The following is a 25,178-nucleotide window of genomic DNA, read 5'->3' on the forward strand; positions in this document are numbered from 1 at the left end:
ATAGCAATGTTCTCACAATATGGCAAGGCAAGAGTTATCGATACGGGGTCAGTAAATCGATATTCTACAAAACAACTAATAAACCGAAAACATGCTATTTTTATCCTTCTGCTATATATGCACCAGTTGCCCTATCCAGTCATAATGAACTGGACGTCTAGAGCCATCACTGACAGCCAGTAATCTAATGTAGACACTATTCTAATTGAAATGTCCGAGGTACTTCCGCATTTCTGCTCGCGACTTCCGTTTTACATGTTCTCTGATCAAAACAACAATGGAGCTGGAGTGCCATTACTCATCGAAATCCCTCCAAAAAAAAAAAAAAAAATTCGGAAACACTGCATCTATCTGCCATCATCACGACATGGGAGGACAACATGATTAAATGCCTAAGAGTCACTCCAACCAAAATATATTTGTATTTTATTGATTTAATGTCAGTGAATGGAAACGCAATCAGGAACTTGAAAGTTGAATGTGTCCTAATCAGATTACTTTAAAAAGTAAATTAATTACTGATTACACCTCAAAAAAGTAATCTAGTTACTTTACCGATTACTTTATTATCAAAAAAACTAAGTTACTTTAAAGTAACTTATCAGTTACTTTTTACCAATTTTTCTCCTTTTGCTGCCTCAACATAAAAATGACAACAAAAAATGTCATCACATGTAATTGAATTTTTCACATAAGGCTTAATCTTTGAGTTAGTGGGGGTTTAATTAGTCGATGGAGTTGATTTCAAACACCATTGACTCGTGCTAGCTTAGCCACCCCGGAGCCCTGAAACAAACAAATAACTGACAAACTGCATGGAATTTGTTCAAATCAACTCCAATGACCAAATAAACCCCCGCTAACTCCAAGATAAAGCCTAATGTCAAAAATTCTGAACTTCCCCTTTAAAATAAAGACCTAGCTGTTAAAATATTGTCGATAAAAGTTGTTAAGCAATAAAATAAACAAAAAAAATTAATGAAATGAACAAGAATCCTACAACGTATTTCATAATGGGTCAAAATCATTTTTTGAGCAGATCATGTGACTACCACCTAAGAGACTACCTTTTGCTTTGCTAAGCCAAAACACCTGTGGAGGCAAGATGGATATTTAGAATTTCTGTAAACCTAAGCTTTCAAACACAACCAACAACAACTGAGCTTGAACAGTTTTATATATAGGTATATATACAGTATTGGCCAAAAGTTTGGCGACACCTCAAAGACTTTGAAGAATGTAGAATATAAAACTTGTTTTCAGTTATTTTACTTTTTTTGCCATTCCACTTGTTCGTTCATAGTTTTGATGTATTCAGAGAGGATTTCCAATAGTAGTGAAAATATATCAAATGTAAACATGTTTAGGTGTGTCCAAACTTTTGACTTTTGTTTCAGTCATCAACATGCTTTGCCCCCAGCCCCACAAAAGTAAAACTCCACCTATGGTTACAAACACTGACAATAAAATGCGCATAAAGGCTGGTTACAAACTGTAGAAGTGCTGACTGCCTTGATATATGTAGGCTGTGTTTCGAGTTTCGTCGCGTTGTGCTGTAATTCCAAGTGCTTCCTTGTTGAATTGGATGTAGAGTTTTTAGCGGCTGACAGTCTTTTTCAGCCAACGTAAGGTTTGCAACGCACGGAGATATTTGTATCATCTTTACTGGACAGAAATGTGAAGTAATGGCTGTATTTCTAGTGAGCAAAGGCATCCATTTGCGGTATGTATCCTGCCTTTCACTGTTAGCCTCGCTGCCTCGTCAGAATGCTATGTTGTTGACGGCCTTTGCAGACAGCGCTCATAAACGTGACCCGTTTTTTTTTCCCCGATGAGAAATGCTCTTTGTACATGACTACAGTATTCTTCATTCTACATACATTATGAGGCAAAAACAAAATAGTAGCACACAGGCACTAGGGAAACTAACTTTAATCAGATTACTGGATTGGAAAAATGAATGCGTTAGATTACTTGTTACTGAATAAAGTAATCAGATTACTGACAACACTGGTCCTAATCCATGAATACGGGAATTTTGTGTTCATGAAGGCAGATGTGGAACCAAGAGAGCGCCACCACAAAGAAATAACAGGTACAATTATGTTCATTTTGACTACAATTCTGTGTGTTGCGTCACAGCTGAGACATCATTACCTTTGCTAAATGTAGCTATACAACGATAAAGAAATGAAAAACACTCATTTAATACAAATCATACACGGGCTTTTTACCCTAAATGCATAAATGCAAGTGTTGCACGCTTTTTGTTTGTTTAACTTGATGTGCCTCACAACAACACTTATGTTGATGGACATACATCGGGACTAAGTGCATTCTACCTTGATGATAGAAGGCTCGATTTATGCTCCACCTTCATTAATATTTTTCTAATAATTTTGTAAATTGTTATTTATTGACCTGTTTTGCACATACACCAATTGTTATGAATAAGAAAAGGAATCATGTTGTCCAAAGGTTTTATTGCGATCAATATAAATCTGCAATAAAAAGATTTACATACTATTAGTGTTTATTAGTGCATGTGTGATGAGCTTGTAATACCATAACTAAAATCTAACCAGGTGAAAAATACCTTGTAGTATTTCCTTGTAACAACAAAATCCGTGTCAGCACTTCAGCATTCGCCAGCTGTAATATTATTTGTAATTTCGCCTCATTTTGGTCACTCAAGTGGCAATCTAAACCTCATGTTAACACATGCTGCACACATTGTTAAAATGTTGTCCACGTACGATCAATAAAATGATAAGAACAAACATACAATCTTTTAGCTGGATCCTTTAGGTTTAAAGCTGCGAGCCACATCCTGTCGCTGATTAAAGCATTCCACTTCCAACCATATGTTTCCACACAACCACGCACAGCACAGAAAGTAGCAGAGCCTCATCTACGTCATGCTGAATCAATTTTTGGAGATTCCGTGGGTTCCTTTGGTTTTTTATTTTGCAGTTTAACTACACCGTCTGCATACTGCTTACTTCAACTGCATTTCATGTTGTTCTGTCTAAAGTAGGCTTGCCACCAGTCCCTTGAAATAAGGAATCGTTCTGAATTGGGTTATAAAATTTGCGTTCCAAACTAGATACATTTCTATGCAGTTTATGAGTTTTAGGGATGTCCCTTTTTTTACGTCGTCTATACGGCTTTGGGCGCGAGGGGTCGTCCCTTCTTTCCATTTCTGAAAGGTGGCAACCCTAGTCTAAACGGAAGTCTGTAGTAGAAAATGTCAAAGATAGCGCCGCCCATGTTTCGAGCAAGAAACTTGTCTATAGAAAATTTTGGGAGTACCCAGTCGTAGGGTTGTTCCGATCATGTTTTTTTGCTCCCGATCCGATCCCGACCGTTTTAGTTTGAGTATCTGCCGATCCCGATATTTCCCGATCCGATTGCTTTTTTTTGCTCCCGATTCAATTCCAATCATTTCCGATTATTTTTCCCTATCAAATACATTTTGGCAATGCATTATGAAAAAAATTAATAAAACTCAGACGAATATATACATTCAACATACAGTACATAAGTACTGTATTTGTTTATTATGACAATAAATCCTCAAGATGGCATTTACATTATTAACATTCTTTCTGTGAGAGGGATCCACGGATAGAAAGACTTGTAATTCTTAAAGGATAAATGTGACTTTGTATATTGTGACTAAATATTGCCATCTAGTGTATTTGTTGAGCTTTCAGTAAATGATACTGTAGCCATTTAACTTCTGCCCAAATACATGATGGGAAGTGCAACCATGACTGTGCGTAGTGGTACCAATTGATATATCTTCTCTGCGTTGGGAAATAATGTAGGGTGTTAAGAAAAAGATCAATTACTACTTTTCTTCCCCACATTGCTTCCCACGATATTTCTAATCGTAGGGAGAGGGATTGTATATATACATTCAACATACAGTACATAAGTACTGTATTTGTTTATTATGACAATAAATCCTCAAGATGGCATTTACATCATTAACATTCTTTCTGTGAGAGGGATCCACGGATAGAAAGACTTGACTTAGTATATTGTGACTAAATATTGCCATCTAGTGTATTTGTTGAGCTTTCAGTAAATGATACTGTAGCCATTTAACTTCTGCCCAAATGCATGATGTGAAGTAGAACCATGACTGTGCGTAGTGCTACCAATTGATATATCTTCTCTGTGTTGGGAAATAATATAAGGTGTTAAGAAAAAGATCAGTTGCTACCTTGCTTCCCCACATTGCTTCCAATGATATTTCTAATCGTAGGGAGAGATTGTAAGGCTTTAGCGAATTAAAAGAAGGCTCCAAAGGCTGCCAAAATTCACTCTACTCATTTTACGCTCCCTTGTATCTCTCTATATAGGTAAAACGGCGCCATTACAGAGTGAGCGCGACAATGCGTGAATGGGTCGTGCAATGCATGCATTACTTGCGTTAAATATTTTAACGTGATACATTTTTTTTTAAAAATCATTACCGCCGTTATCGGAATAAATTTGATAACCCTACCTTAAGCCTAAACTAAAGACTCTGGTTTAGTGTAACATATTATGTCTGTAACGTTAAATACAATTAGAAAACGATTTGATAAAAAATAAATAAATATATATATATATATATATTAAAAAAAGGCATGTCCGATATTTTTTTGCCGATTCCGATACTTTGAAAATGACGTCATCCCAATCGATCGGGACATCTCTAACTAGTTGGGTTCTTTGTTTTTTTTTTGTTTGTTTGTGTTTCTTTTTGTGACACCATCTTATCTTATCGATTCTTGGTGGGAGAATATCGATAACCTTTTGGGCTCAAGGGTATCACGATATATCCCCTTTTCGATAGATTGTCACACCCCTAGTCAACATGCTTCAGAGTCAAAGTATTAGTGGATGAGCATAGCCAGGCAAAGTGACGCAATGTTATCATCTTGTGTTTAAAAAGCAGCATTGCAGCAATGATTCATTATCATGTGAAAAATGTAGATTGATGTGTTAGGAAATGCACATATGCAATCAGCCTTACCCTTTTAGGTGATATAATCATCTCTTTTATTGGTGTTGGAAACTGTAGGAGGGGAAAAAGACAGGCATCCGTTTCAACATTGGTAGTCATGGGGACATAACATAGGCATAACATATGACAACATTCATTTGAAGTTTTTTTTTTTTTAAATTGGTCATCAACTAAAATGTGTATTGCAATCATGTTAATGGCACCAGACATCCAATTCATTTTTTAGTTTTAAAATGTCATACCGTAATTTTCGAACTATAAGGCGCACCTGACTATAAGCTGCCATTGACCAAATTTGACACAAAAACGGCATTTGTTAATAGATAATCCGGACTGGGAAAAAAACTGCAGCTGTCCTCACTGTATCATGGGATATTTACACCAAAATATATTAACCAGTAACACTTTATTTGACAAGGGCATCATAAGACTTTCATAAGACCAAATGAACCATCATGAAGCTTTGAACCAATTGGGTGCAACGCTTGCTTCAAGAAGCTTCATTTGGCTATCACTGCTCCCTCGGAGGAGACAGTCAAGCTCACCTGCCACCTGCTGTCAACACTGTTGTCGTCCAACATGCCTCCTAACATGCATTGCAACACTACAGGTGTAAATAACAATAAAATTCATGTTCTGATCTAATTATTTCTTCAGTTACTCTTCCAGTTGTTTCATTAATGCTAGTTATGGTATTTGGTAACACTTTATTTGACAGTGTGGCCATAAAACTGTCATAAGACTATTATAATTATGACATGACACTGCCATGAGCATAAATGAATGCCTATGACAAACACCATTTTGTGTCATCCGGCAAATTATCTCACTTTTGAACAGATGTAAAAGATCCAAGCTGGACATAAACGGAGTGTTGGTGACAATATTTGCCGGATGATATCTAGTGACATCTGTCATAAGCATTCATTTATGCCCATGATAGTGTCATGTCATAATTATGATGGTCTTATGGCAGTTTTATGATATATTTTATATATACAGTTTTATGAAATGTTTTATATATACAGTATATAGATATAATAACGTTATGCCTATTAAACCAAATAAATTAACAAGTAAGCTGCAGGATTAAAAATGAGTGGAAAATGTAGCATTTTATAGTCCGAAAATTACGGTAATTAAACAAAACAAACAGTAATATATATATATATATATATATATATATATATATATCGCCATATTCATTATTATATATTATTTGTAAAGGTTTATTAATTTCAATATATCAAAAAAAAGGAAAAAATATCATTTTTGACCCAATTTTTTAATTTAAACCAATAAATAAATAAATAAAAAAACGTAAACAATTTCTGTTTCATCAAATTTTTAATTTCCAATTTATTTTTTTTAAATTGAATGATTGCTATCAACTTTCCTAGTCAAAGTGGATTGGACTTCTCCCAGTTCTTTCCTTGTATTTTATCATTAATTTATTTTCATATATGCTTATTTACTTTTTTTTTTTTTAATTACAAATGTAAGAATAATTGTCTACATATGTGAATGCAAGGTCTTTATAGGGTTAAGAAAAATACCCCCCGCCCCAAAACTGTAACTTGACCTATAAAGGGTCAATGGTAGTTTACTAGTATACAGCAGAAATCCTTAACTTCAGTTTTATTCAAACAGTACTTGTTTCCAAGCTGTATGGTATAAAATCATTTGTATCTGAAGCATTGTTATATTCACACCTCAAAAACTTGAAGTTCCTCCAGCAGCACTTCTTCTATTGTGTCCGCGTCTTTGTTGTAGATTGTGATAACTTTGAGAACTAGTGAGTCATCTGACGGGAATGAGCAACAAATGGCATAACAATAAATCATTTTACATGGTAAATTAACAGTATAGGCATCTTAAATTAGTTCAATACGGTGTATTGTCAGAGAACAGCCAGTACCTGTCCCAATGTAAAGAACATGATAAGGTCCATCCTGGGCTTGGACCCTGTCCACCGCAATCTGAGTCAACCTTCTCCTGCTCGGCTCAGTCTGCAGGAAGACCGGCCTTTGACGTTGCGGAAGAACTGGACGATACATGACTGGGTGAGAGCGCACAAAGCGAAGAACCTCATCGGGAAACTCCTTGGAGCTGGAGAAGCCTCCGCCGTTGACTTTGCTGGCACACTGTCAACCAGATGACAGATTTAGAGCATTGGAAATAGAAAGTGTGATTCATTGCATTGGCAAGGTTTTGCGGTGTAGATAACAGAAAGCTGGCATGCTGAGGTCTTGACTGCGGCTGCTCCGGCACGACCTGCGGGAGGTAGCTAACAACAATGTGAAGATTCAGCATGCTGTTTTACATGCTCACAGTGGCGTTTCACCCAGAAGACATCAGTCAAAGACAAGCAAAGAGTGCCTTGAATGCTTAATAGTGGAGCTTTTGGAATCGAGTCAATAGGCCAGGAAAACATCATGCATTTTTCCCATAATTTAAAGCAGTTCTTCGATAACGTCTTCTCTATGGAAGGGGTGAAATGCTCCATAGACAGAGGTGGGTAGTAATGCATTACATTTACTTGAGTAACTTTTTGAGGAAAAAAATCTATAGGCCTACTTACAAAGTGTTGTCACAGATTACTTGAAAAAGTAATGTAATTACTGATTACACCTTAAAAAGTAATCTCGTTACTTTACTGATTTCTCTATTATCAAAGTACTAAGTTACTTTAAAAGTAATTTATTGGTTACTTTTTACAATTTTTAAAGTATGACAACAGAAATTGTCATCGTATGTAACTGGCTTTCCAAAAATTGAATTTAAAGGGGAAGACCAGAATTTTTCACATAGGCCCAAGGCTTAATCGTCGAGTTAGCAAAGGTTTAATTTGGTCAATGGCGTTAATTCCAACCGCCATTGACTTGCGCTAGCTTAGCCACCCCGGAAGCCCTGAAACTAACTAACTGACAAACAGCATGGAATTTGTTGAAATCAACTCCACCGACTAAACTCCCACAAACGCAAAGTTTAAGCCTAATGTCAAAAATTCTGCACTTCGGGTTTAGGGTTAACAGCATATCAGTGCCAATGTAAAACAATGCAAATTGCCTACACAATAAAAACACACAAATGAATTGTACAGTGCAATAAATACACAGGTGGGGGCGGGCGCGAATGTGTGCGCACAAACCCAGAAGTACACACATGCGGTCAATTTGGCCGGAAAACGTGGCGGCAGCCAAGCATTTTACACTCATTCGACTTCCCAAAGATGGCAACGAACAAGTCACCTCACAGCATAAATGTGCAACACAAATATGTTGTAAACAATGTTCGCCGACTTGGCGAGGAAAGAGCAGGATCAACGACTACCTGGTTGGGAACGACGACTACCTGGCGTTGCAATCGCAAAGCTATGACACGGCCACGCATGTAACGGCTCCAACCTATCGCTGGAACTCTCCAGATTGAAGGAAAATGATCCACTGACAACCATGGATGCACACAGATCAACATTCCCTCGCACATCTCAACAGGTGGCTGCACTTGGCTTAAATGCACACCTGCGATCTTCACACCTTTCTAAGTCCCAAAACACTTAGCGCATGTGACTCGAGACCAAAACAGGGAGTATGAGCGGTTACCATGGAAACGTACGCGTGGTAGGAACTTATCTAACGTTTTTTGTTCAAAATGGTCTTCGTACATGACTAAAATATACATACATACATACTACATACATTATGAGGCAATAACAAAATAGTAACGCACAGACACTAAGGAAACTTACTTTACTCAGATTACTGGTTAGATTGCTCGTTAATGAAAGAAAGTAATCCGATTACAATAGTGATGACACTGCTTATATATAAATGGAACTTTTTGTGTGTGTTCATTCCCTATGGACTCTGAAACAGCTGTATCGGTGTAGCGTCTGCAGTGATGCAGACCCTGTACCGGCCCTATTAGGGCCTCTGCCCCTCACTGCTGAGACCCAAACCACCTTGGGCAGGTGGACATATTTTTATCTGATTACAGATTGGCACATCTGACAAGTGGAGTGGCCACAGGTGCGGGCAATAACAATCAGCCATCTTTAAAAGCCAGTGTATGTCACCACCTCGTCACCAGATCAACTCGTCAGCTTCCTTCCATCAGTTGCATCTCACGTTTTTGATACATCGTTTTGATTACCTGTTTTTGACTATTTTTGCTCTCGCCCCAGGACCTGTTTTATGCGTGCCGATTGTCGGATCCCACGCCTGCCTCCGTCCGAGCCTCATCATCGCTCCCCGGCTAAACTACATCGAGCTGAACATCACCCGCCTTCTGCCTTCGCTCTCACGTCATTAACATCCATCTTGTGTTCACCAATTGTTATTCCTCACAACCGGCTTGTCTGCTTTGGGATCCCCCCACTTTGCTCGAGCACCCCTAACAGGTCCGTTTTGATGAAAAGGGAGCGGTTGGGATGAAGATCAGCACCTCCAAATCCGAGACCATGGTCCTCAGTCGGAAAAGGGTGGAGAGATCCTGCCCCAAGTGGAAGTGTTCAAGTATTTTGGGGTCTTGTTCACGAGTAAGGGTAGGAGGGAGCGAGAGATCGACAGGCGGATCGGTGCAGCGTCTGCAGTAATGCGGACACTGCACCGGTCCGTAGTTTTGAAGAAGGAGCTTAGCGAAAAGGCGAAGCTCTCAATTCACCAGTCCATTTATGTTCCTACCCTCATAAATTATGACGAGATGTGGGTCGTGACCAAAAGAACAAGATACAAGTGGCTGAAATGAGTTTCCTCCGCAGGGTGTCCGAGCTCTCTCTAAGAGATGGGGTGAGAAGGATGGTCATCCAGAAGGGACTCGGGGTCAAGCCATTACTCCACCGCGTTGAGAGGAGCTAGCTGAGGTGGATCGGGCATCTGGCTTGGATGCCTCCTGAACGCCTCCCTGGGAGGTGCTCTGGGCATGTCTCAGTGGTGGGAGGCACCGGGGACGACCCAGAACACACTGGCGAGACTGTCTCTCGGCTGGCCTGGGAATGCCTTGAAATCCCGCCGGAGGAGCTGGTTGAAGTGGCTTGCGAGAGGGAAGTCTGGGCTTCCCTGCTAAATAAATCTGCTGCCCCCGTGACCTGACCCTGGATGTAGTGGTAGATAATGGATGGATAGTTTTATTTTGAAGTAACGCGACTCTTACTTGAGTACAAGTTTTGGCAACTCTACCCAGCTCTGTCTATAATAAACACACTATTCATTCAGATATTAAGATATCAAGAACAAATGTTCTTCTAAAAGTAGCAAAAGTGTCATTTACAGATCCAGGTCGTGGGTAAGGGACTCTGTCCTCAGAAGGAGTCCAATGATGCTCAGGTCTTTCCCGGAAGGCAAACGGACCATTAAATGCTGCTCTGATGTCGTCCATGTGGTAGACACAAACTGCATAGCCTTTAAACACAGCACTGTAAAAAAAAAAAAAAAAAAGACTTTGATTTGCCATCATTTCGCATTCATGCAATGAAACACAAACTTGTCTTCCTTACCTTGTTGTGCTAAAGAGACCAAAGATTTCTGGGTTTTTCCCATCCTTGTTCTTGAGCACGTAGACGTCCTCTGAAAAACAAAATGTAAAATTCATTTTGGAACATTCACAAAGAAGAAAGTGTTTTCATGAGCAAAGAAAAATAATACTCAGTCAGCTATTCCATTTATCTGCTTTGGTAGAAAGTTGATATTTCAAGTGGAGAAGACAAAACAGCATAAACTGTTAAGTCTAAAGTTGAAAATGGATCGAATCCAGATTAAGCATTAAAAATGTAATGTTTGATACTGTGTATTCAGAAACGCTTATTCCTTGTTATAGATGGATTTAGCTTTCAATGTGCTACTAAGAACAAACAAAACTTAATCTGGACGTAAGCCAAGAACGGGCATTTTAAATTTGATGTCCCTGAACCATTTCTGCTTTCTACTTGCATTAATGACCAAAATGGCAAATCAGAGGTGGGTATGTTAACTTTACTTGAGTAACCTTTTGGGAAAAAATAAACATCTACGAGTAATTTTACCATGCTATTCTTTTCACTTGAGTAGATTTGTGAAGAACAAGAATTACTCTTACTCCTCTACTTTAGACTGCATACATCATTACATTTTTTTCTCTTTATTCTACATAGATGTTACTTTAATTTTGCCAGAGATGCTGACAGCGGCTCTACCAGTTTCACCAATCAGACACCAATCACCATTATTCATAACACCGATCAAACGTAACAGTACTGTCACAAGACAACACAAAAGCTTGCGGTCTGGAGTCCTATGATAACGCCCTCCAGTTCATGTCTACAAAGCGGCATAAAAAATGAAGTATTTCACACAGAGCGCTACCATTAATATTACTCAAAAGCTTGGATTTCAACCTCTCTCCCAGTTTTTATTTGGCACCGATAGACTATGGAAAACTGCAGATACGATAGTTTTAATTTTATGGTAAAAAATAAGTTTTCTTCACTAGAGGGCACTCGTGCTCTTTTGACGGGTGATGTTTCATTTCTGTAGCATTATCTAGTCAGAACTCTATGGGGCCCCTAAAGGGATATCGACAGATATAAAATAAATTTAAGCAAACTGGTGCGCACCAGATTCTGGTAAACATTAGCACTATAAAGCATTTAAGATAGCGGACTTTTGCTTTGCAAGTTAGCCAATTGTTGTAAACATTAGCAGTATATAGCATTTCAACTAGCGGACTTTTGTTATGCAATTTAACCAATTGTTGTAAACATTAGCATTATATAGCATTTAAGCTAGCGGACTTTTTCTATGCAAGTTAGCCAATTGTTGTAAACATTAGCATTATATAGCATTTCAGCTTGCGGACTTTGGCTATGCAAGTTATCCAACTGCAACAATTGGCAAACCAATTGGCTAACCCCGACACGATCCGCTCCCTCCTCTGACCAGACTGGGACGCGAACCTGCGCCGCATGACGCATTCACTCGACAGGTAGAGACACTAACCGCTGAGCCATAAGCTCAAGTCAACTGCTCAGCCGCTAGCGTACCCACATGAACGAAAAGGGAGTGAAGTTATCCCACGCTGCGCACACACTACGCACCTGCGTGTACCCTTTACACTATGCAAGTTAGCCAATTAGTGTAAACGTTGGCATTATATAGCATTTAAGCTAACAGACTTTTGCTATGCAAGTTAGCCAATTGTTGTAAACATTAGTATTATATAGCATTTAAGCTGGTGGACTTTTTCTATGCAAGTTAGCCATAGTTGTAAACATTAGCAGTATGTAGCATTTAAACTAGCGGATTTTTTCTATGCAAGTTTGCCAATTGTTGTAAACATTAGCATTATATAGCATTTAAGCTAGCGGACTTTTTCTATGCAAGTTAGCCAATTGTTGTAAACATTAGCATTATATAGCATTTACGCTAGCGGACTTTTTCTATACAAGTTAGTCATAGTTGTAAACATTAGCAGTATATAGCATTTCAGCTAGCGGACTTTTGTTATGCAATTTAACCAATTGTTGTAAACATTAGCATTATATAGCATTTAAACCAGGGGACTTTTGTTATGCAAGTTAGCCAATAGTTGTAAACATTAGCATTATATAGCATTTCAGCTTGCGGACTTTGGCTATGCAAGTTATCCAACTGCAACAATTGGCTAACCCCGACACGATCCGCTCCCTCCTCTGACCAGGCTGGGACGCGAACCCGCGCCACATGACGCATTCACTCGGCAGGTGGAGACACTAACCGCTGAGCCATAAGCTCAAGTCGACTGCCCAGCCGCTAGCGTACCCACATGAACGAATCGGGAGTGAAGTTGTCCCACGCTGAGCACACACTACGCACCTGCATGTACCCGTTACACTATGCAAGTTAGCCAATTAGTGTAAACATTGGCATTATATAGCATTTACGCTAACAGACTTTTGCTATGCAAGTTAGCCAATTGTTGTAAACATTAGCATTATATAGCATTTTAGACTGGCGGGCTTTTGCTGTGTAAGCTGGCCAATTGTTGTAAACATTAGTATTATATAGCATTTAAGCTAGCGGACTTATGTTAGGCAATTTAGCCAATTGTTGTAAACATTAGCATTATATAGCAATTAAGCTAGCACACTTTTGCTAGGCAAGTTAGGCAATTGTTGTAAACATTAGCATTATATAGCATTTCAGCTAGCGATATTTTATAGCATTTTAGCTAGCTGACATATTCTCTGCAAGTTAGCCAGTTGTTGGAAACAATAGCATTATATACTGTAGCATTTAAGCTAGCGGACTTTTGCTATGCAAGTTAGCCAATTGTTGTAAACATTAGCATTATATAGCATTTCAGCTAGCGGACTATGCAAGTTATCCAATTGCAACAATTGGCTAACCACTAGCTGAAATGCCATAGGCTATAATGTTTTTACCAGTTGTGGTGCACACAAAAAACAATCTGGTGCGCAACAGATGGCTTGAATATAATTTATTTCTGTCAATGTCCCTTTAGGGACTCTGTACAACTTGCTGACTCTTGTGATTTTTTTATTTATTTTTATTTTCTTTTTTAATATGGTGTAAAAAGGCCAAAAGTTGATTTTTTATTTTTGAATTCACCCTTATGATCAAATGATCTTTCTATGGACAATGGTTTGTTTATGGATTATTTTTGACCTGCGCTGCACGTATTTCCATGACCACGTAACATCTATCAAGACAGTCACGTCTCATTTCATACATGAGCTGGTAGGACTGCTTCCCTGTTGAGTCTGAACTGTATCAACCCTTTGCTTCTTTAACACACAACAAATGTGAACTGTTATGATTTGTCCAGCTGATGTCGGCTCATTTTACCTTGGGACAGCTCTTTATTCAGATTTAGTTTGCACACCTTGAGAGCGCAGCGAGGTATGCCATTTGTGTTTTGTAAATGTTTATTTTTGACTCGATGTGAAGTATTCATTCTTTTGTATAATTTTCAGTTTCATGGTGACATAAAGATTGCATGTGAAAATAAAGAGACCTTACCCATCAGTCGGTGTCACGTCTCGTGACTCTGAGGAACGGCTACATATGTTAATGTAATTGGTTATAGTACAGTATAATAATAAGAATTCGTATAGATGACGTGCTGAGAAAAAAATAACATTGTTTAAAAAAAAAAAGAAAATATGACATTGTAAGCAGTGACTCACAATGTTACTATTGGAAATGACTATGTTACCTGAGCTGAGCCTCAAACGGCATAAAAAAAATAACAAATAAGGATTTAAGTACAACAAAAGAACATTTGGCTAACTTATAGCAAAAGTATGCTAGCTTAAATGCTATAAAATGCTAACTTTTTTTTTTTTTACAATGCTCTTAACAAATGGTTCAAACACATATTCCCACAAAAAAACTGCTAAATATACCTATAAACTAAATTATGGATGCAATAAAAAAAAAAAAACATTAGCTCAAACAAAAACTTATGCTGGTCTGAACAGGGAGCAGCTGGGTTCAGCCATGTGAAATGACTTATGTCATATTCACTGTTGCCACTAGAAGGCAGTGTATCCACCCAAATCAATATAACTAAATGCAAACACTTTCAAAACAAACCATTACAACGCCACTTTAATTAAACAAATACTCGAAGCAGCAAAATTTAATTAGAATCTTTTTTCTAATTGAATTACTCGAGTTAATCGATTTACTCGAGTTAATCGATTAATCGTTGCAGCACTAAAACTTAAGTAATATTATTTTGAAGTAACGCTACTTGAGTAAAATTTTTGGCTAGTCTACTCTCCTCTGTAGCTAGTTGGCAATAGAATATATATCAAATTTATGAAAAATTCTCCCAATGGTGTAAACTGTGTGTGTTCTATATGAACTATGGTTTGTGAAACACGTGCTCACCAAGTAAATCAAAGTGAGTATCAATGCCATCGGGTCCAGCCACGGAGCAAATTAGTCTAGTTTTCAGAAAGGAGCTCCATCTATTGACCAGCATCCGCTGCCCCCCTTGATCATTCTGAGGGGTGAGAGGACACAAAGTGACGGATGACTGCAATCTCAGCACTTTAAGCTTCAAGATGAATTTGGTCCAGAGAGAACATAGCAATAACCATATATCAGATTCTTACCGCACAGACTCGTCCGATGCGGGTGTAGACGGCCTTGTTGACGCCTTCTGCATCCACCTCACGTTCGGTGAAGAAGAAGTAAACTTTGTCATCATCTTTGTCGTCGTTGTCGGGAATAAGCGCTGAACCGACAAATCTCGGCTCTGCAGACAGACAAATTTGAAATAGGTTTCTGCTGGCTCTGTTTTCATAGACTGCGCCGAGATTTTTGAGACCTTTTGAGTTATCGCACCGATAGGGTTGAATCAGTAGTAGTGTTCCATGAATTTCCATAAATAGGTCCAAAACAACATTAGCGGACTTGGCAATTTTGGGGCCTAAGGCGGACATATCCAGGGGCCGTCTTCATGGGTCAGGGGTTAAAAAGGTGACAAGGGTGTGGAGGAAATATGTTCTGGTACACTAGGGCTGTCCTAAACGACAAATTTTCTCCTGATTAGTCAGCCGACTAATAATTTTCTTTTTTTTTTACTAATTTAGCAATGAAATTTTTGTTGACGCTTATTAATTCACAAAACTATTTTGGAACACTTAAATTCTTTATCAAAGTACAAATAATCATGTAAATAACAATGATTAATCACAAATAAACAATGATGTTAAATGATGATAGCATTTACTAGTGCAAAAGAATGGAAGGTAAACAGATTCGGAGCACTAACTTTGCCTTTCCAACATTGTTCAAAACCATTGTTAAAAAAAAAAAAAAAAATCTAGCAATATTATTATAGTATACTACTATATACAGTGGGGAGAACAAGTATTTGATACACTGCCGATTTTGCTGGTTTTCCCACTTGCAAGCCATGTAGAGGTCTGTAATTTGTATCATAAGTTCTCTTCAACTGTGAGGCACGGAATCTAATACAAAAATCCAGAAAATTACATTGTATAATTTTTAAATAATACATTTGTATTTAACTGCATGAAATAAGTATTTGATACATTACCCACTAGTAAATATTTCGGCTCTTAGTTCTTTTTTAAGAACCCCTCCTGTTCTCCACTCATTACCAGAAGTAAGTGCACCTGTTTGAACTTGTTACCTGTATAAAAGACACCTGTTCACATGCTCAAACAAACAAACTCCAACCTCTCCACAATGGCCAAGACCAAAGAGCTGTGTAAGGACATCAGGGATAAAATAATAGACCTGCACAAGGCTGGGATGGGCTACAGGAAAATAAGCAAGCAGCTTGGTGAGAAGGTAACAACTGTTGGAGCGATTATTAGAAAATGGAAGAAGTTCAAGTTGACGGTCATTCTGCCTCGTTCTGGGGCTCCATGCAAGATCTCACCTCGTGGGGCATCACTGATCATGAGGAAGGTGAGGGATCAGCCCAGAACTACACGGCAGGACCTGGTCAATGACCTGAAGAGAGCTGGAACCACAGTCTCGAAGAAAACCATCGGAAACACATTACGCCGTCATGGATTAAAATCCTACAGCGCACGCAAGGTCCCGCTGCTGAAGCCAGTGCATGTCCAGACACGTCTGAAGTTTGCCACTGACCATCTGGATGATCCAGAGGAGCAATGGGAGAAGGTCATGTGGTCGGATTAGACAAAAATTGAACTTTTTGGTCTAAACTCTGCTCGTCGTGTTTGGAGGAAAAAGAAGGATGAGTACAACCCCAAGAACACCATCCCAACCGTGAAACATGGAGGAGGAAACATCATTTTTCGGGGCTGCTTCTCTGCCAAGGGTACAGGACGACTGCACCGTATTGAGGGGAGGATGGATGGGGCTATGTATCGCCAGATCTTGGCTGACAACCTCCTTCCTTCAGTGAGAGCCCTGAAGATGGGTCGTGGCTGGGTCTTCCAGCATGACAACGACCCAAAGCACACAGCCAAGGCAACTAAAGAGTGGCTCCGTAAGGGGCATCTTAAGGTCCTGGAGTGGCCTAGCCAGTCACCAGATCTGAACCCGATAGAAAATCTATGGAGCGAGCTGAAAGTCCGTGTTGCCCGGCAGCAGCCCCGAAACCTGAAGGCTCTGGAGAAGATCTGCATGGAGGAGAGGGCCAAAATCCCTGCTGCAGTGTGTGCAAACCTTGTCAAGGACTACAGGAAACGTTTGGTATCTGTAATAGCAAACAAAGGTTTCTGTACCAAATATTAAGTTCGATTTTTGTGATGTACAAATACTTATTTCATGCAGTTAAAGGCAAATTTAGTATTTAAAAATCATACAATGTGATTTTCTGTTTTTTTGTATTAAATTCCGTCCCTCGCAGTTGAAGAGAACTTAGGATACAAATTACAGACCTCTACATGCTTTGCAAGTGGGAAAACCAGCAAAATCGGCAGTGTATCAAAAACTTGTTCTCCCCAGTGTATATCCTGTATATACATAATATAATAAAAATACATATGGAAACGGCACTGGCCTGCTTACTGTATTAATCCATGACTGCACTAATGTGTACTTTATATTATAAAGTATCCTTGTGTATATACATATAGTAGTATACTATATTTAAATAAACAATACTATATATTTAATTTTTGTTACTGTGAGTATGTGTGCCTCTCATTTAAAATAATCGTCCACTTTTCGGCCGGGGTGAGTGGGAACAGACTCCGGCTCCAGCTCACCCTAAATAGGAAGAGTAGCAAAGAAAACAGATGGACAGTTTTCAACTGACCATTTAGTTGCTGCCTGTCGTCCCTCTCAGTGCGCGTATAGGTGCGGTTATTTAGTCGACACAAAGCAGCATCATTCTCCCAGTAGTCCGTGTAAAGGCCAATGTACAGCTCTCCACCTTAGATAAAACACAAACATGAATCCAAAACTGAACAAGACCACAAGATGGCAGCATTGGATTCCTTAGAAATCAACAACTGCGCTCTTGCATTTCCCTCAAATTCAGATTTTCTGTTTTTCTACCTGAGAGTGTAGAGGTGCATGGACTGTTGGGGTTGAACGGACACCGGCCTTTCCCACTTGAAATGCTTTCCTCTTGCAGAATGAATAGGTTGTCCTGCCAGCGCAATGTGAAATGTGCATTAATATACATCAAAATGGCACGCATTCAAACAGAAACCCGCTGTCAGATCTGAACGTAGAAGTGTTCGTGATGGATGAGGTGTAATGAAAGCCTGTTTTTAATACAGTTACTGTATATGATTTCAGCACTCATGCGCTGACATCCAGGTGGCACATACACACACACAACTACTGACACTCTGCCTGTGTCTTTGCAGTCATCACTGGTGGTTTAGAACTGTCAGTGATTTATGGAAGGCTCTGGAAACCCACTGCGCTGTGAATACGGCTCCCCAGATGACTAAGGCTAGCTGCAGGTCACCAAACACCAGACAAACAACAACTTTAGCACCTTTAAATTCTAGCTTGGTGAGATTTGACCCCAGAACTAACTGTTTTTGTGGCCGACGGACTAATCGTGTTGCATTACTTTGGCGATCGATTGCTTTCATTAACTGGAATTTTTATTCAGTGGATTATACATTTGGCCGCGTGGTAAGATAGCGGTTAGCACATGTGGCGCGCAGTCAGGAGATGTGGGTTTGATGCGCTTCAGGAGCTTATCTACTGTATGTGGAGTTAGCATGTTTTCGACAGCATTCATTTTGTGGGTAATTTGGCTTCTAAAAAGATTCATTCTAGGTTCAGTGCTGTATCTTATGAATTCAGAGAGTTGTTTCAAAATATATTATTTGTAGGGTTGTTCCGATCATGTTTTTTTTGCTCCCGATCCGATTGCTTTTTTTTTTGCTCCCGATTCAATTCCAAACATTCCCGATAATTTTTCCCGATCCTATACATTTTGGCAATGCATTAAGAAAAAAATGAATGAAACTCGGGAGAATATACTGTATACATTCAACATATAGTACATAAGTACTGTATTTGTTTATTATGACAATAAATCCTCAAGATGGCATTTACATTATTAACATTCTTTCTGTGAGAGGGATCCACGGATAGAAAGACTTGTAATTCTTAAAGGATAAATGTGACTTTGTATATTGTGACTAAATATTGCCATCTAGTGTATTTGTTGAGCTTTCAGTAAATGATACTGTAGCCATGCCCAAATGCATGATGGGAAGTGCAACCATGACTGTGCGTAGTGCTACCAATTGATATATCTTCTCTGCGTTGGGAAATAACATAGGGTGTTAAGAAAAAGATCATTTACTATCTTGCTTCCCCACATTGCTTCCCACGACATTTCTAATCGTAGGGAGAGGGATTGTAAGGCTTTAGCCAATCAATAAAAGGCTCCAAAGGCTGCCAAAATTCACTACTCATATTACGCTGCATTTTAGCTTTCTATATAGGTAAAACGGCACCATTACAGATTGAGCGTGACAATGCGTGAGTGGGTCACGCAGCGCGTGCATTAATTGCGTTAATATTTTAAAGTGATACATTTTTTAAAAAAAATAGTTACTGCCGTTATCGGGATAAATTTGATAACCCTACCTTAAGCCTAAACTAAAGACCCTGGATAAGTGTAAAATATTATGTCTGTAATGTTAAATACAATTAGAAAACGATTTAATTAAAATATATATATATATTAAAAAAAGGCATGTCCGATATTTTTTTGCCGATTCCGATACTTTGAAAATAACATGGTCGGACCCGATCTCTAATTATTACAGTATGCAGGTTTGAAGATAACTGCTGAAAACAAGCAAAGACTGAGTTACTCAATTGTGAAAATGTGGAAATGGACTGATCAAACGTCTTCTTTTGCCCGGACATGTCCACTTTTTATATCCTGTTCTGGGCGTCCGGCCGGGTTTTATAAATTCATGAAAATTTCCGTTTTTTTGGACTGACGATTTTCACAGAATTCTACCGTACTGTCGGGCCTGTGACGTGTTCCCAAGGAACCTGCTCAGTTCTTAAGACTTGTGTTTAATATATATATGGAGGAAAACACTCAGGTGACTTAAGTTCCACTCTGAGACCCCCAATTTGGCCAGATTTCAAAATTGCCCTATATGCATGTGTGATACATCACTGTAAAGCTTAATCTGGCATTGGCCATTCACAGCTGTGTCTTGACACTCGGTGATACATACTATATGGAGTGTTGGGATTGAAAAGAGGTAAGAACGTGATAATATCTCATTAAAATCACGGCGTCTTTAATTCTGCTCTCGCGCGCTCTCACCTCCAGTTACGGTTTTGCTGTTTAAGAAAAAATGTATTTTCTTTTAAATGCCCTCCTGCTCAAAATTTTTCTTCCCCCAGAAAATTGAGAAAGGCGAAAAAGATTGGAAGAGTCGCTTTGTTCTGATTAGCATGTAGCCTAGCTCTTACGCTTCCATATTTGTTTACGCTCATTTCTCCATCTCCAAGTCACCGGGAGGGAAATGACAAAAGCCGCACTAACTCCGGTGGCATAAAATACCGTTCAAGAGAATTTGGCAGTTTTGACCACTATGCGGTAATTTAGCCGTCTCACTGAATAAATGAATTTTTAATATTTCGTATTCCATAGCTCTCATGTACCACTGTAGTCCTCAGCAGTCGACCAACATTTTGAGATGATAAATTGCTCCAAGAAAAACGAGAACTAACACAGTCCAGTTAAATACCCACCCTTCCTCTGTGTCCCACATGAACAAGTGCGCAGATGGGGTTAAACGATGCGGTCCCACAGACCAAAAGATGTGTCTGGTTGTACTGCTGCAAGACCTTGATGTAATTTGCGCACTCCATCTGTTGGACAAATTAGCAGAAATATATCACCGAGGTGATGACACCGCATCAGTGTATTGCGGGATGAGGAAATGTGCCAGATGTTTATTGCATCATCAATAATGTCAATAGGTCAGGGAAAATTAAGGGCGGTAAATTCTGTATGAGGGCTGGAACTGGTTGACACCACAAAAACTACTCAATGCCCGATTTACTAACTGTTGGATGGTATGCAATTATTGACATACCTTTTCCCGCCCCTTCATCAAGCATTCCTCTATTTGCGTTTCGGTGCTGGCCCACTGGATCTGGAAAGGATTAAAGGTACGCCGTTATTGACGTTGCTCAAAATAGAACTCGGGTTACGGCTACACTCGGAGTCAAAATGCAGCCCCTTATATGTCAAAACATGCACAACCGAGTCGGACGATCGAGGCTACCTCGCTGTGGTGCATGTCGACCTGGTCCAGGCTGAGGGAGAACAGGGTATTCTTGGCCCCGACGTAAAGCCTCTCGTGGCCTTCATCCAACAGCATGGTCTGGGGCTGAAGAGGGACGCCGTTGACTTGAAAAACCCAGGTTCTGTTCAATTGCCAGAGTTCTGTCGTGATAAAATCAACACAAGACAGTGAGGTTTAAGCAAAATGATTATGACAACGCCACGGGCAGGGTTGCAGTGTTGTTCAAATAGTGCAAAAGTTCTGCTTGCAGGTTAGCCATTTTTTTATTAAGCTGAGTAGAGCCTTGCCTCATTGGCAGTCAATCAAGCCTCCATGCTTGCGAGCAGGAGGATTCAATTAAACTTTTAAAAGGGTCCAATTTGAGAGAACGTCTTCAAGCAAATGTCATGAGTAAGATATCGGTACAATTTATTGTGAAATACTTGTGTTAAAAGGATTGAATGCATGTGCATCCACGCAGAAAGACTCCTGTTTGATAGAATGAGAAGACAAAATGGAAATAAAAGCCAATATTTCATGGAGGCAGTGTTGTTTTTGAAAGCCATTTTAATTTTGGTCTCAGTCGTTTGGATGAAAATACTTGTTGGTCTTAGTCATATTTTAGTCATTTCAAAATGTGTTAGTCTTCGTGTAGTTTTAGTTGACGATTACTAAAAAGGTTTTCGTCTGTTAAAATCAAGTTTAGTCCAAAAATAAATAAAGGTTTCCAACGCTTTTGAATGAACATTAAGAGACAATCATATATTATGTCCACAAGGAAAATGCCAACTTCGTGATGACCATCCATCCATCCATCCATCCATCCATCCATCCATCCATCCATCCATCCATCCATCCATCCATCCATCCATCCATCCATCCATCCATCCATCCATCCATCCATCCATCCATCCATCCATCCATCCATCCATCCATCCATCCATCCATCCATCCATCCATCCACACACACAAGCTATCCAACATCATCCATCCATCCATCCACACACACAAGCTATCCAACATCATCCATCCATCCATCCATCCACACACACAAGCTATCCAACATCATCCATCCATCCATCCATCCATCCATCCATCCACCCACACACACAAGCTATCCAACATCATCCATCCATCCATGGATTATTTGTTCATAGATAAACCACACAGATGTCATTTAGTGTTATCCCTTAGTCTCCCTGAGTAAATGCATTCATCAAATCAATGAATGGATGTGCCAGAATTTTCTCCAGTTAAATGTGGAGAAGACAGAGGTGATCATTTTTGGGCCGAAAAAGGAAAGGTCAAAGATAAGCAGCCAACTTAGCACAATGTCACTTACAGCTACAAATCAAGTCAGAAACCTTGGCGTAATTATTGACTCAGACCTAAAATTTGATAGCCATCTAAAGTCCGTCACTAAATCCGCTTATTACCACCTAAAAAATATAACCAGAATTAAGGGGCTTCTGACTCAACAAGACATGGAAAAACTTATGCATGCATTCATTTTCAGCAGATTGGACTACTGCAACGGTATATTTACAGGTCTTGATAAAAAAAATCAGTCAGGAAGCTGCAGCTAGTACAGAATGCTGCAGCCAGAGTCCTCACAAATACAAGGAAGCTGGACCACATTACACCGGTTTTGAAATCGCTACACTGGCTTCCAGTGAGTCAAAGGATAGACTATAAAATACTACTGCTCGTCTACAAAACACTTAATGGCCCTGGACCAAAATACATGCTAGACTTGTTAGATTCCTATGAGACATCTAGACCCCTAAGGTCGTCTGGAACCGGTCTTCTGCATGTTCCAAGAACAAGAACCAAGCAGGGTGAGGCAGCATTTAGTTATTATGCTCCTCACCTCTGGAACAAGTTACCCGAACATCTGAAGTATGCTCAAACTGTTAGCGCCTTTAAATCAGGGCTAAAAACGCTTTTGTTTAGCACTGCATATCCATAACTGTCTATATATTTCAATCTATCTGCTTTCTATTCCTCTTGTGCTTATCTCCATTGCTGATTTCAATTATTATTAGTAGTAGTAGTTTTTGTTTTATTTTTATTTTTGTTTATTTATTTTTATTCTGTGATTAAATGTAATCTTTTGTCTTGGTTTTTACGTTGTGTTGATTTAAATGTGATTTTTATGGTCTTCATGTGATCTAAAGCACTTTGAATTGCCTTGTGTTGAATTGTGCTATATAAATAAATTTGCCTTGCCTTGCCTTGCCTTATCCGGCAAAGTATCTCACTTTTGAATGAATGTAAAAGGTCCAAGCTGGACATTAATGAGTTATTGACATTATTTGCCGGATGAAACTTCATGACATAAGCATTCAGTAATTCCCATTATAGTGTCATAATTATGACAGTCTTATGACGCTGCTGTCAAATAAAGTGTTACCTTTTAACTCAAATAGATCAACAAATAAGCCACACTGGACTGTAAGCCACAGGTATCAAAATGAAGGAAAAAAGTAGCGGCTTATAGTCCAAAAATAACGTCATCTTATTTTTTACTTCATTAATATGACATTTAATATATGTTTTTGGATAGTTATTTTGAGAGTAAGGGTACTTAATGGTTAATTCCGACTTGCACGGAAATTCAGGTTACGTCGCCAGCGTAGGCACGGAACTCGTTCGTAAACCGGGGACTACTTGTATTCAATTCAAATAAGAACTAATTGACATTACCGTTTGCGAGTGGCGTTGTAAAACTGGTCTAAAATTGACTTGATATTAGATATTTTATTACTGCTATCGAGTGGCTTGGACATTTTATGTCCTGAAAAAACACAAACTGGAATTACAATCTAAAAGCTGGAAGGAAGGTCTCAATGGCTTGGTCTTATGACTGGACGGTGAACTCAAAGGAAATAAAGGAGGATAGATTGCGTTTTTTCTTATTACCATTTGACAGTTTCATGGAGTAAATGCTGTCCTTTAAAATTTAATATTATTTCTTCTGCTGTAAAGTGCTCTATAAATAAAGCCGAGTTGGGTTTATTGTGGATATATACAATAGATGTCCGTAATGGGAAATTCCTAACCATAGAGCTTTTGCTTACAATAAAGTTCAGTTGTTACTGTTGACGTGACTTGAATTTCCATTGACGGCGATAGATGTCATATCCATTTTGGATGGTTTGCACACTAAATCTAATATTTTTTAGTCGTGTTTTTTTTTTTCTATCTGATCCAGGTAAATCCCAATATGGAACCATTGACACCGGTGGGATAACAGACTATCCACAAGTGTGTAAATGTTCCAAATCAGATATAACCAAAAGGATTGTTTGAGTCATATCTGCGCATGTGTTTTAAATTCAACATCTCCCCAAAGAATGGACGAGAGCAACAACAGCGGGTTATCTTTTAATCTCCTCACTTCATCCCATGTGGCAACCCATCCTTCTGCTCTCTTAAGTGTGTCATCGCACATCAATCTGCCAGTCGTTCAGCAATAATTCAAACTGCTCTACCGTGCTATTAATGTGTTATTAAGCAGTAAGAGATAGAATGACTTGAAATGTTAAAACTGTATTAGTCAAGGAATTGACTGAGAAATTCTGAGTTACGTCCTCAGAAGGAGACAATCCATGCGGTTGACAAGCTTTTCCAACCGTGTATATTCCGCAGAGATCTGCTCATGTGTTCAATATGCAGGAAAGTGGATGCATGCAAACATGCGTCGGACGAGCTGATTGAGACTGACAGGCCGTTTCGCTAAACCTGCTCTCCATGTGCTGCATGCGAAGGGCGCAAATCAGCAGAAACACTCCCCAAGCCTTCAGGGTGAATAATGAAAAGAGGTGATGCTGAATTCTGTGCGCTTCCTGTGAGTGTGAACAGCCGTGGGTTTGGAGGGGGAAAAAAAGCTTTCATTGTTCCCAAAATGCTTGAACCAGGTGTCCTCGTGAA

General features: G+C 39.1%; 1 protein-coding gene across 2 annotated transcripts in view; it reads right to left on the reverse strand.

The window, feature by feature from the left end:
• Positions 1 to 25,178, reverse strand: part of sema3e (sema domain, immunoglobulin domain (Ig), short basic domain, secreted, (semaphorin) 3E) — an 80,492-nt gene that overhangs the window by 15,892 nt on the left and 39,422 nt on the right. For both annotated transcript variants that reach the window (XM_057837241.1, XM_057837242.1), the window contains exons 2-13: positions 21,246 to 21,406; positions 21,054 to 21,113; positions 20,707 to 20,826; positions 18,013 to 18,106; positions 17,771 to 17,887; positions 15,120 to 15,262; positions 14,893 to 15,007; positions 10,518 to 10,587; positions 10,292 to 10,436; positions 6,939 to 7,164; positions 6,733 to 6,824; positions 5,030 to 5,071 (exon numbers count right to left, since the gene is read on the reverse strand). In XM_057837241.1, the coding sequence (XP_057693224.1) occupies positions 5,030 to 5,071; positions 6,733 to 6,824; positions 6,939 to 7,164; positions 10,292 to 10,436; positions 10,518 to 10,587; positions 14,893 to 15,007; positions 15,120 to 15,262; positions 17,771 to 17,887; positions 18,013 to 18,106; positions 20,707 to 20,826; positions 21,054 to 21,113; positions 21,246 to 21,406 (1,385 nt within the window). The remainder of the gene's footprint in view (positions 1 to 5,029; positions 5,072 to 6,732; positions 6,825 to 6,938; positions 7,165 to 10,291; positions 10,437 to 10,517; positions 10,588 to 14,892; positions 15,008 to 15,119; positions 15,263 to 17,770; positions 17,888 to 18,012; positions 18,107 to 20,706; positions 20,827 to 21,053; positions 21,114 to 21,245; positions 21,407 to 25,178) is intronic.

The sequence above is a fragment of the Corythoichthys intestinalis genome, chromosome 5 (genome assembly GCF_030265065.1).
Source record: "Corythoichthys intestinalis isolate RoL2023-P3 chromosome 5, ASM3026506v1, whole genome shotgun sequence".
NCBI lineage: Eukaryota > Metazoa > Chordata > Actinopteri > Syngnathiformes > Syngnathidae > Corythoichthys > Corythoichthys intestinalis.